The sequence below is a fragment of the Ochotona princeps genome, chromosome 21 (genome assembly GCF_030435755.1).
Source record: "Ochotona princeps isolate mOchPri1 chromosome 21, mOchPri1.hap1, whole genome shotgun sequence".
Taxonomy (NCBI): domain Eukaryota; kingdom Metazoa; phylum Chordata; class Mammalia; order Lagomorpha; family Ochotonidae; genus Ochotona; species Ochotona princeps.
The window spans coordinates 24438519-24450715 of NC_080852.1; the positions used below are offsets into that span (position 1 = coordinate 24438519).

The 12197-nt window shown below is 45.5% G+C and overlaps 1 protein-coding gene and 1 long non-coding RNA gene across 6 annotated transcripts in view; one reads left to right on the forward strand and one right to left on the reverse strand.

Annotated features, from left to right (window-relative positions):
- The window catches only part of NEK4 (NIMA related kinase 4), a 29979-nt gene that overhangs the window by 1224 nt on the left and 16558 nt on the right, over positions 1-12197 (forward strand). For 3 of the 5 annotated variants that reach the window (XM_058679007.1, XM_058679003.1, XM_058679006.1), the window contains exons 2-6: positions 992-1258; positions 4065-4280; positions 4471-4578; positions 8294-8448; positions 10484-10625. In XM_058679007.1, the coding sequence (XP_058534990.1) occupies positions 1145-1258; positions 4065-4280; positions 4471-4578; positions 8294-8448; positions 10484-10625 (735 nt within the window). In that variant the 5' untranslated portion in view covers positions 992-1144. The remainder of the gene's footprint in view (positions 1-991; positions 1259-4064; positions 4281-4470; positions 4579-8293; positions 8449-10483; positions 10626-12197) is intronic. The other 2 variants (XM_058679004.1, XM_058679005.1) reach the window with 2 other exon arrangements.
- Positions 1781-10707, reverse strand: LOC131482899 (uncharacterized). Its single transcript, XR_009247390.1, has 3 exons — positions 10643-10707; positions 10408-10489; positions 1781-1938 (listed from the first exon to the last, which is right to left on the reverse strand). It is a non-coding gene; the product is annotated as an uncharacterized LOC131482899 (long non-coding RNA).

Consider the following 12197-nt stretch of genomic DNA (forward strand, 5'->3'; position numbering starts at 1 on the left):
CACCCCCAGGGTCCTGTCACCAGTCTTAGATTGTCTAAGGTGCTGCTGCCCCACCCACAATATGGGCACAGGCTTAAAAGGAATTTCTTTTTTCAGTAGGCTTTGGAGGATCATTGTGTTTTTGCTCTGAGCATAGAGGGCTTACTGTAATAACAGCCGCTTATGTTTCATTTCACAAAGCATATTTATGTGCAGGTTTGTTGAAAAGACTGGCTGGTCTTTGAATTAATTGGTGGCTATGTGTTAGGTATTTGAGTGAATTACTTTATTTTTTTTTATTTTTTATTTTTTTATAATCTATTTTATTGTTGACAATCTTTACATAGTTAATTACAGTTATAGAAAGAAAAAGAAAAGAAAAAAAAAAAAGGTTCAGGGGGATAGGGAAGTGGGTAATACTATTATGTCCACATTGTTTCCATCTTGTATCTGAGGTAAAGGGGGATATTGAGGGGGAAGCCCCACCCGGTTTCCCGCCCACCCCGAGTCCCGGATGTGGGGTATGCTCTGAGATATGTGCTCGAGTGGTGGAATTACTTTATTTTAAGAGGGAGTAATTTTGTTTGTTGAGAGTTAATGGTTTCTATCTTTGTTGGGTCATGGATCCCAATAGCTAATGGGATCCCGAGAGCTGTTTTGTTGGCACGTGTGTATTCAGGGCATATGCTTTGTATTTTTTGAGGGTTTTCTAAGGAATGTCCAGCACAGATTTTGTGATCACAGTGGAGTGTTCTCTCATGCTCATTGTTTAGACATTAATGAAATTGCAAAATACAGGTGGGCCCATCTTGCTCTAAGTCTACCCTGTGAAAAGGATCATTGGTAATAAGAACTATTTTCCCAGTGTTGTGCTTCCTGAAAAATAAACAGGTCATCTGACAGATTCTAGAGGTGCTTTTGAGAACATTTATGAAAACTCTTGGCAAAAAGAAAAAAAAAAGACAACCCTTAGATAAGGCTACAACTTCAACAGCACGTGTTTTCTTTGTAGTATGTCATCAAAAAGCTGAACCTCCGAAATGCCTCCAGCCGGGAGCGGCGGGCTGCCGAGCAGGAAGCCCAGCTCCTGTCCCAGCTGAAGCACCCCAACATCGTCACCTACAAGGAGTCGTGGGAGGGAGGAGACGGTCTGCTGTACATCGTCATGGGCTTCTGTGAAGGTGGCGACCTGTACCGGAAGCTCAAGGAGCGGAAGGGGCAGCTGTTGCCCGAGAGCCAGGTGGTGGAGTGGTTCGTGCAGATTGCCATGGCATTGCAGGTACTGTCTAGACCCATGATATCCTGCCTGCTCCACCGTGGCAGGAAGATGGCAGGCATGTCCTGGGAAAAATTTCCCCTAATGGCATGCAATGAAAATGTGTTTTGGAAAATCCAGCTATAAAGTGGCTCATTTCTTCTGACTGTGGCATTGAAATGCTGCTCTTTTGGGTGATATCGACATCAAGCTAGACATGGATCAGGGGACCAGTGCTGTGGTATAGTAGGCTAATCTTCCACCTCTGGTGCCAGCATCCCAAATGGGTGCTGCTCTGAGTCCCAGCTGCTCCACTTTTCCATCCAGCTCCCTGCTTGAGGCCTGGGAAAGCAGTAGAAGAAGGCCCAAGGCACCCGCTTGGGAAACCCAGATGAAGTTCCTGGCTCAGCTTGAGCTGTTGTGGCCATTTTGGTAATGAACCAGCAGATGGAAGATCTTTGTCACTCTTTCTCTCTATAAATCTGCCTTTCAAATAATAAACAAACCAAAAGAAGTAGATATGGATCGTGGAGGAAGCCCTTTTTTCTTCATTTGTTACTATAGTAAAGTCAGTTTTTGAGCTTATTGAATTTTCCAGGAGTGAAGGGTGGCTGTGTTGTCATCAGCTAGTCAGCTGTGTCACACTCAAAGGTGGAAGGACTGGAGTGATGCCCGAGCTCCTGGGGATTTGGCCTTTGACCTGGCTGGAGCAGAGGGGATGAAACCATAGAACAGGCTTGTGTTTTAATATCCACACACTCTAAAACGACAGGGTTCATTAAATCCCGCTCTGAAACCTGGAAGGCTCTTCCACAGTCAGTTGATCCTGTGGATATTTATTGCTTTTTAAAAATTTTTATTTTATTTTTATTTGAAAGGCAGTTATAAAAGGAGAAACAGAAAAGATTTTCCATCTTCTGATTTATTCTTCAAATGGCTGCAATAGCCAAAGCTGAACTAATCTAAAGCCAGGAGCCAGGAGCTTCTTTTGGGGTCTCCCACGTGGGTGCAGGAGCGCAAGAACATGGACAATTCTCCATAGCTTTTTCAGGCCATTAGCAGGGAGCTGGATTGAAAGTGGGGCAGCTGGGACTCGAACCTGTGCCTATAAGGAGTGTTGACACCACAGGCAGAGCCCAGTCCATTAAGTCATAGCACCAGCCCTCACCTTGTTGTTTAAATTTTAAGATAGTGTCTCTAAATAAAAATGAACTTTTTATCTTTTAAAATGTTGGAGCCAGCATTTTGGCACCACAGACAAACCTGCAGCCTGTGATACCAGCTGCCCATATGAACGCCTCTTTGAGTTCAGCTGCCTGAGAAAACTCTGGAAGATGCTTCAAGTTCTTGGGCTCTTGCTACCCAAATAGAAGACCCAGGGAGAGGTCCTGATTCCTGGCTTGGGCTTGGCCCCAGCCCTGGCCTTTGTGGCCATTGGGAGAGTGAACCAGCAGATGGAAGAATGATTGTTCTCTTTCTCACTGCCTTTCAACAATGCTTAAAAAAAATGTTAGTAAGCCTAGGATTTCATGGGTCTGAGAGACATGTGACCTGATTGTGTAAGTGGTCCGCTCTTTAGTGGGAGTTTGCCACACACTTTCAAAATATGTATATATATGTAAGTATTTAAAGATTTTGTTTATTTTTATTAGGAAGGCAGATCTACAGAGAGAACGAGAGACAAAGATCTTCTGTCAATTGGTTCACTGCCCAAGTGGCCGTAACAGCTGGAGCTATGCTGATCGAAGCCAGGAGCCAGGTACTTCTTTCAGGTTTCCCACACAGGCGCAGGGTCCCGAGGCTTTGGGCTATCTATCTTCTAGTACTTTCCCAGGCCACAAGCAGAGAGCTGGATGGGAAGTAGGGTATCCAGGACAATCTGGCATCCATATGGGATCCTGGCGCGTGCAAGGCGAGGACTTTAGCCACTAGGCTATCACACTTTGCCCATGTTTTTAAATTTTTAATCTACTTGAAAATACAAGACAGAGAGCGTCCATCTGCTACTTTAATCTCCTACTATGTGAAGTGGTTGGGGTTGGGCCAGGTTGGGGCCTGGAGCCTTGAACATGCCCCTAGTCTTCATGTAGGTAGCAGAGACCAAAGTACTTTAACAATTAGCTGGGGTTTCCAGGAAATCCCAGGGAGCAGAACCTGAACTTGAACCTAGGCATTTTTATGTAGAATATGATCATCCCAACTAGTGGCTTAACAGCTAGGTCAAATGCCCATCCCTTGCAAACATACTTTCTCACTGAATCCAGGTAATAGTATAATAAATAATATCATTTGCAAGGTATTAGAGAAAAATCTTGAAAGATACTGAGCTAAATAATATATGACACTTAATTTTTTTAGTGCAAAAGTTGCCTAATTTGGGCCTGGCGTGGTGGCCTAGTAGCTAAAGTCCTCGCCTTGAACGTGCTTGGTTCCCATTTGGGCACCAGTTCTAATCCCGGCAGCTCCACTTCCCATCCAGCTCCCTGCTTGTGGCCTGGGAAAGCAGTCGAGGACAGCCCAAAGCCTTGGGACTCTGCACTCACAAGGGAGACCTGAAGAGGCTCCAGGCTCCGGGCTTCGGATCAGCACAGCACTGGCCTTTGCGGCTCGCCTGGGGAATGAATCATTGGACGGAAGATATTTCTGTCTCTCCTCCTCTCTGTATATCTGACTTTCCAATAAAAATAAATAAATCTTTTTAAAAAATTGTCTAATTTGTTTACTTACAGTTATTTCATTTAGAGGTTGTGGAACAATGTTTGGTAGGTAGGTAACTAAGGGTGCTATGCAGAAATTAATAAGGAAATCAGTGTATTTATGTGTGATGAAGGTTTATTTTTCTGCTCAGTATTTACATGAGAAGCGCATCCTCCATCGAGATTTGAAAACTCAGAACGTCTTCCTAACCCGAACAAACATCATCAAAGTGGGTGACCTGGGCATCGCCCGCGTGCTCGAGAACCACTGTGACATGGCGAGCACCCTCATCGGCACGCCCTACTACATGAGCCCTGAGCTGTTTTCCAACAAGCCGTACAACTACAAGGTAGGATTGGGCTTTGTACACTGGTTCATCTCGTCTTTGGAGAAGCGCTCATGATTTCAGAGGCTGTTGCAATCATTGTATCAGAAGAATTGTCTGAATCTATTTGAGGAAAATGTCTTCTTATGAGAGGGGGAAAAAAAACCTAAATAAGGTGTTCTGCTACTTGGTCCTTTTCTGCTTTTCTTTTCAGTCTGATGTTTGGGCGTTGGGCTGCTGTGTCTATGAGATGGCCACCCTGAAGCATGCTTTCAACGCGAGAGACATGAATTCTTTAGTTTATCGGATTATTGAAGGGAAGGTAAGACGTAGTCTTGTGCTGATCACAGTGTAGCTTTGTGAATAGCTAGTGGCTAAATCAGTGTTAATTCTGATTAGTTGTCAAGCAGTCTTGGGTAACTGTAACTACCAGGTGAGTAGATAAGAATGGTGGGTTGTGAGGTACGTGGAACTAGAGGAGAAGAGGTTGAGCATTTCTTAACCATAGAGGTGATTGTGCATGGAGCCACACGACAGGCAGAGGCTGTTGTTGCCTCTTCTGAGCAGCCTGGGGATGATGATGAGTCTGTTCTGAACTTGTTCCTTAGATAAGCATCACAGTGTTTACTAGCTAGTGAAGGACTACAGGGAGCATTGTTTAAGAAATGGATGCCAGAGTGGCCAACTTTACATGTTAGCTCCAAGAGCATTGTTCTTTGCAGCATTAGGCATCCACACACCGTTCAGTCTGAAGGCTATAAGTCGCCTATTGGGGTGCTGCCAGAGCACGCTAATCCAGTGTCTACAGTGCCACATCCCTTATGGGTACTGGTGCTAGTCCTGGCTTCTCCCCTTCTGATTCAGCTTCCTGCCAATGCCTGGGACAACAGTAGAGTATGACCTAAGTCCTCAGGTTCCTTGCATCCATTTGGGAGAGTCAGAAGCAACTCCAGGCTCCTGGCTTTGGACTGGCCTAACTCAGGCCTTCGTGGATTTGGGAAGGGAACCAGCTTTAATGATTTATTTCTTTTTTATTTTAAAGGCAGAGTTACAGAGAAAAGGAGAAACAGAGATCTTTCATTTGCTACTTGGCTCTCCAATTGGCTGAATAGCTGGAGCTGAGCCAGTCTGAATCCAGGAGCCAGAAGCTTCTTCCAGGTCTCCCAAGTGGGTGAGAGGGGACCAAGCACTTGGGCCATCTGCTGCTGCTTTCCCAGGTCACTAGCAGGGAATTGGATTGGAAATGGAGCAGACTGGACTCAAACCAGTGCCCATATGGGTTGCCATTGTTGCAGGTGGAAGCTTAATTTGCTTTGTCATGAGGCTAGGTTCCCCATTTTATTGTTTGCAGAAATATTTAATAAGTGCAAACAAGAAAATTCTGCTATAGTTTTACAGCTTAAACAGTCAGACAAGAAGGGAGTGAAATTCTGCTTCGTGGCGTTTTCGTCTCCCGGGGATAACCATTGCTGGCACTTTGATGTGTTGCCTTTTTGCCTTTCTTGTCTTTAGATGTATCCCTGGGTGTGTGATGTACATGCAGACGCAGGTGCCTTGTGCGGTTAGACCCATGGGTGTATGTGTGTATGCATAGATGCAGGTACCTTAAGAAAGAAACAGAAGGGCCCGGCGGCGTGGCCTAACGGCTAAAGTCCTCGCCTTGAAAGCCCCGGGATCCCGTATGGGCGCTGGTTCTAATCCCGGCAGCTCCACTTTCCATCCAGCTCCCTGCTGTGGCCTGGGAAAGCAGTTGAGGACGGCCCAATGCATTGGGACCCTGCACGTGCGTGGGAGACCCGGAAGAGGTTCCAGGTTCCCGGCTTCGGATCGGTGTGCATCGGCCTGTTGCGGCTCGCTTGGGGAGTGAATCATCAGACGGAAGATCTTCCTCTCTGTCTCTCCTCCTCTGTGTATATCTGGCTGTAATAAAATGAATAAATCTTTAAAAAAAAAAGAAAAGAAACTGAAGTGGAATTATGCTGTACCCATTGGGTCACTACTTACCTTTGCAACTTAATGTCTGAGGGCCAACTCTCCTGGTTATATGAGTCTTATTTTGTAAGTAGCTGCCTAGTATTCTGTAAGAACAATGTACCATAATTTATTCCACAATTCTCCTGTGGACATTTATATTTATATTATTTCCAGCTCTTTATTACTCTAAGAGCAATACTATGTTGGATATCCTGGTACATAGATTTTTTTTTTTTTTAATTTTTGTTCATTTTATTTGCAATGCAGAGAGAGAGAGAGAATTTCCAATCATTGGTTTGCTCCTCAAATGCTTGCAATAGCTGTGGCTGCGCCAGGCCAAAAACAGGAGCCCAGAACTCAATGTAGGCTTCCCAGGTGGTGTCAGAAGCATCTGCTTGAGCTATTGCTCCCCATCACCCACGGTGTATTAGCAGGAAGCAAGAATCAGAAATTGAGCTGCAAATTGAACTTCGGTACCTTAGTATAGGATATGGGCATCCCAAGTAGTGTCTTAATTGCTGTGCCAAATGCTCACTCCAATGATTTAATTCTGAAGGAGAGTCCTCAAAAATGCTGAGTTAAAGAAAATATTTTGGGGGTCCTGGTGCGGTAATCTAGCGGCTAAATTCCTTTCCTTGCACATGCCGAGATCCCATATGGGCACTAATCCCAGCAGTCCTGCTTCCCATCCAGCTCCCTGCCTGTGGCCTGGTAAAGCAGTGGAGGACAGCCCAAAGACTTGGGACCCTGCACCTATGTGGGAGACCTGGAGGAGGCTCTGGGCTCTGGGCTCCTGGCTTCAGATTGGCACAGTTCTGGCCATTGCGGCCATTTGGGGAGTGAATCACTGGATGGAAGATCTTCCTATCTGTCTCTCCCCTTCTCTGTATATCTGACTTTCCAATGAAAATAAGTAAATTTAAAATAGATAAATAAATAAATCTAAAAATGAATACTTTGGGACCTGGTGTGATGGCTCATTGGCTAAGTCCTTACCTGGCAAGCACCAGATCCCATATGGGCACCAATTCGAGTCCTGGCTGCTCCACTTCACATTCAGCTCCCTGCTTGTGGTCTGGTAAAGCAGTGGGGATGGCCCAAAGCCTCAGGACCCTGCCACCCGCGTGGGAGACCCAGAGGAAGCTCCTGGCTCCTGGCTTCAGATTAGCTCACTTTTGGCCGTTATGGCTACTTTGGGAATGAACCTAGCAGATGGAAGATCTTTCTGTCTCTCCTCCTGTCTGTATATCTGACTTTCCAGTAATAAACAAAAAGGAAAAAAAAAAAAAAAAAGACTTTGGGAGCAAAGCCTGCTGCCTGCGATGCTGACAGTGCTGTTGGATACCAAGTTCATGTCCTGGTTGCTTCACTTCTGCTCCTTCTCTGGGAAGGCAGCAGAGGATGACCCAAGTGCTCTGGCACCCACATGGGCGACCCAGGTGAGACTTCTGGTTTTAGTCCTGCCCTGCCCTGGCCATTGTGGTCATCTGAGGAGTGAACCAGTAGATGGTAGAGCTCTCTCTATCTCGCTTTCTCTCTGTAACTCAAATAAATAAAGGTTTTTATAATTTCCACATCTTACTCTTTAAAAGATTTTGTTTGTTTTTATTGGAAAGTCAGATTTACAGAGAGAAGGAGAGTCAGAAAGAAAATCTTCCAACCACTGGTCCACTCCCCAAGTGGCCACAGTGGCTGAAGCTGAGCCGATCTGAAGCCAGGAGCCAGAAGCTTCTATCAGGTCTTCCAAGTGGGTGCAGGGTCCCAAGTCTTTGGGCCATCCTCAGCTGCTTTCCCAGGCCAGAAGTGGGAAGCTGGATGGGAAGTTTAGCTGCCAGGATATGAACCGGTGCCCATATGGGATCCCAGGCGCATGCAAGGCGAGGACTTAACCGTTAGGGTACCACGCTGGGCCCCAGCTTTTTCTTTTGACCATCAGTACATAAGTATACTTCCTGTAGACTAACATGCTGGTTAATTTCTGGTTATATGGACATCTGATTATCATCTTTTACTTTATTTTGTAAGATCATTAGTCATAATTGCAATATTGATTTTCTTTTTAGCTACCACCAATGCCAAAAGACTATAGCCCAGAGCTGGCAGAACTGATCAGAACAATGTTGAGCAAGAGGCCTGAGGAGAGACCCTCCGTGAGGAGTATCCTGAGGCAGCCGTACATAAAACGCCAAATCGCCTTGTTTTTGGAGGCCACAAAGGCGTAAGATATTTTCCTTACAAATAACTCTGCTAACTGGATAAAGTAGAAGGGGAAAGCCTCTACCATTTTCGTATTCACAAATTATGATAAAATTGCTTGATTAGAGAACATAGAGAACGAAAATTCTACACTTTTTGGCTGGTACTAAGAAGCTAATTTAAGACAAGGTGACTAGATAAGAATGTCTTTATTTAATATGAGTTTTAAGTGACACAGGAGACCTCAAACATAGCAAAAATATAAGTGCCTTAAAAAGTTATTTTGTGGCCTGGTGTTGTAGCCTAGTGGCTAAATCCTGTCCTTGCATGCTCTGGGATGCCATACGGGCACTGGTTCATGTCCTGGCTGCTCCACTTCCATCCAGCTCCCTGCTTTGGCCGGTGAGGGCAGCCTTGGGACCCTGCACCCATGTGGGAGAACAGAGGAAGCTCCTGGCTCCAGACTTCGAATCAGCTCAGCTTTGGCTGTTGTGGCCACTTGGGGAGTAAACCAGTGGATGGAATAACTTTCCTTCTGTCTCTCCTTATCTAAAAATCTGACTTAAATCTTAAAAAAAAAAAGGCAACCAGTTGTTTTAGCATCATTGAATGACATAGATAGATCCTCTTTCCATACCTTGTTTCACTCCTTGAATACCTGCAGCAGCCTAAGCTAGGCTGGTCAGAAGCCAGGTGTCAGGGGCCAGGACATCCGCCTGGATTTTCCATGTGGGTGCTCAGGACCCAAGGACTTTGCTTCCCGTGTATTTTAACTGGAAGCAGAGCAGAAGTAGAGGAGCTGGGACTCAGCCCGTGCTCTGATGTGGGCTGCAGGCTTCCCAGGAGACAGCCTAACCCTAAGTGTGACAACACCCACCAGGCATGCAGAGTGGCTAAGGAAAAGTAAGAATTCTTTTCACAAGGTGGGTGTGTGCAGAGTTCTCAAAAGTTACTTATTATTTCCTCAGTCTCATCTTTCTGTTTTTGGTAAGAATGTGGCTTTCCTTCTGGTTTAGGGGGCATACTTCCACTTTGGGGTTTTGTCTTCTCCCAGGAAGACAGAGTCAGAGCCCTTTTTTGTGCCTGCTTTCTATAAAAGTGACGTTAGCCCAAAATAATCCTTGTACCAGGGCAACATATGTTGGTGCAGCATATTCTGGTCCTTTCAGACACCAGAATATGCTGGTTGGACTTTGCTTCGTTGCTGAAATGAAGAATCTAGAGAACCATTTAGAAAACCACTATCACATTATTTACATTGCTCAAGTGTCAGAGAGAATTCATGAAGTTGTCTCTTCATTCCACAACTTTAAAAATATATTTATATTTTTATTTTTGTTGGAGAGACAGATTTAAAGAGAGACGTAAGGAGCTATCGAGGGAGAGAGATCTTGCTTGTGGGAGTTCACCCCCCATATGACAGCAATGGCCAGAGCTGAGCTGATCCAAAGCCAGGAGTGGGGAAGCAGGAACTTCTTTCAACTCTCTCACATGGGTAGAGAGGCCAAGGACTTGAGCCATCCCCTGCTGCTTTCCCGGCCCACAGGCAGGGAGCTGAATTTGAAAGTGGAGTAGCTGGGATTCGAACCGGTGCCCAAATGCAATGCCAGCACTGCTGTGAGAGGATTAGTCTTTTGCGCTGGGCCCATTCTATAACTTCTTAATGGGGAATTTCTTTTTATGACTCACATGTCCTCTTATACTAGACGGGTGTTCCAGAACTGCCCTCTGCTCCTGGTCTGTAGACTGTCGCCTCTGGAAGGAGAGGAGGCTGTGCTAGAGAGGGCACAGGAGCAGGCCAGCTTTTGGTCAGGCTGGCTGTTTCCCACCAGCAGATGCTTATCCTTGTGCTGCACTGATCCCTCCTCTCTCCACCGGTGAATCTAGTTTGGAAACAGTGATCTGAAACACTGGGAGATCTTACTCCTGTGCACACCCACCCTGAGTGCCTTGTCCATCACGCTTGTGTAAGGAGGTGTACCTGCCCGTTTTCCACATGTACACAGAGTCCTTTAATGTTCACTGTGTTGATACTGACTTCTTTTTTCTTCATTAAGAAAAACCTCCAAGAATAACATTAAAAACAGTGACTGTAAATCCAAGCCTGTTGCTGCAATGGAGTTAAGAAGCTCAGAGGCTGACCACGAAGTCCCCCGCCTCCAGGCCCCCTCTCCTCAGGACTCTAGGACGGGCGCAATGGTAGGCTTCTTTGTTACCTCAGCAAGTCATCGTGTGAAATGATTTTCCAGTTATAAGAGATTCTGTCATGTGATTAATTCTGTTATAAAGAAAGAGTAGTAGTGAAGAGATTCATTGAGTTCACCTTAATCACAGTGTCAAACTCTGCATGAACACAGAGCTGTAATAACTTTTTAGGATTTTTTTGGGCGAAATTGGTCCAACACAAAATTAACTGCTTTAAATTGAACGATTATGTACATTAGAACATAGACAGGAAATCCTTGACCATTAAGCAGTCACTCTTCATTTTTAAAAAAGTTATATATATATACATACATATATATACGCACATGAAGTTGCTGTTTGCAACACTGGCATCCTGTATGGGCTCCAGTTTGAGTCTCAGCTGCTCTCTTCTGCTGCAGCTGCTTGATCATGGGTCTGGGACAGCAGCAGAGGATGGCCCAAGTGCGTGGGCCCCTGTGCCCACGTGGGAGACCAGAAGAAGCCCATGGCCTCTGGCTTCTAGCTTAGGCCTGACCCAGCCTGTCTACTGTGGCTATGTAGGCAGTGAACCAGTAGGTGGAGGACCTCTCTGCTCTCTGTGCCATGGCTCCCCTCTCCCATGCAAGCTCTGTATCTCTGCCTGGCAAAATTTTTAAAATGTATTCATTTTTATTTGAAAGATGGAGAGGGAAATCTATCTACTGTTTTATTTCCAAAATACTTGCAACAGCCAAGGCTGCACCAGGCTGAAGCCACGAGCCTGGAATGCAGACTGTCTCTAACATGAGTGATAAGGACCCAAGCCCTGAGCCATCATGTCTACTCAACCCACAGAGAGTGCTTTAGCAGAAAGTTTGATTGGAAGCAGAGCAGCTGTGACTCCGACCCGGAACTCTGAAATGGGACATCCCAAACGGCCTCTTGTTTGTTTTGTTTCTCTCTCTCTCTCTCTCTATATATATATACATTATATATATAACACTTATATACACATCATATATATTATATAATGTATAGACACAGAGAGAAAGAAGAAAAGGAAAGAGATTGTTTGCTATCTTTTTTTTTTTTTTTTTTTTTTGTAAAGGTAGATCTACAAAGAAGAGAGACAAAAAGATTTTCCATCCTCTAGTTTATTCCCCAAGTGGCCACAACAGCCAAAGCTGAGCTGATCCAAAGCCAGGAGCCAAGAGCTTCCTCTGTTCTCCCACATGAGTGCAGGGTCCTAGGTCTTTGAGCTGTTCTCGACTGCTTTTTGAGGCCACAAGTAGGGAGCTGGATGGAAGTGGAGCAACCAGGACATGAACCATTGCCTGTATGGGATCCCGGCGTGTGCAAGGCGAGGATTTAGCCACTAGGCCATCATGCAGGGCCTCTGTCTATGGGTTTGTTTCCCAAATGTCTGCGGTGGCCTGGACAAGGCCAGGTGGAAGCCAAAAGCCCAGAACTCCATTTGGGTGTCCTGCATGGGTGACAGGGGCCCAAGTATTTGGGCCATCATCTACTGCCTCTAAGGGAACCGGATAAGAAGCTAGATATCTGAACTTGAACGTGTCTCTGAAATAGGATGTAAGCATCCCAAGT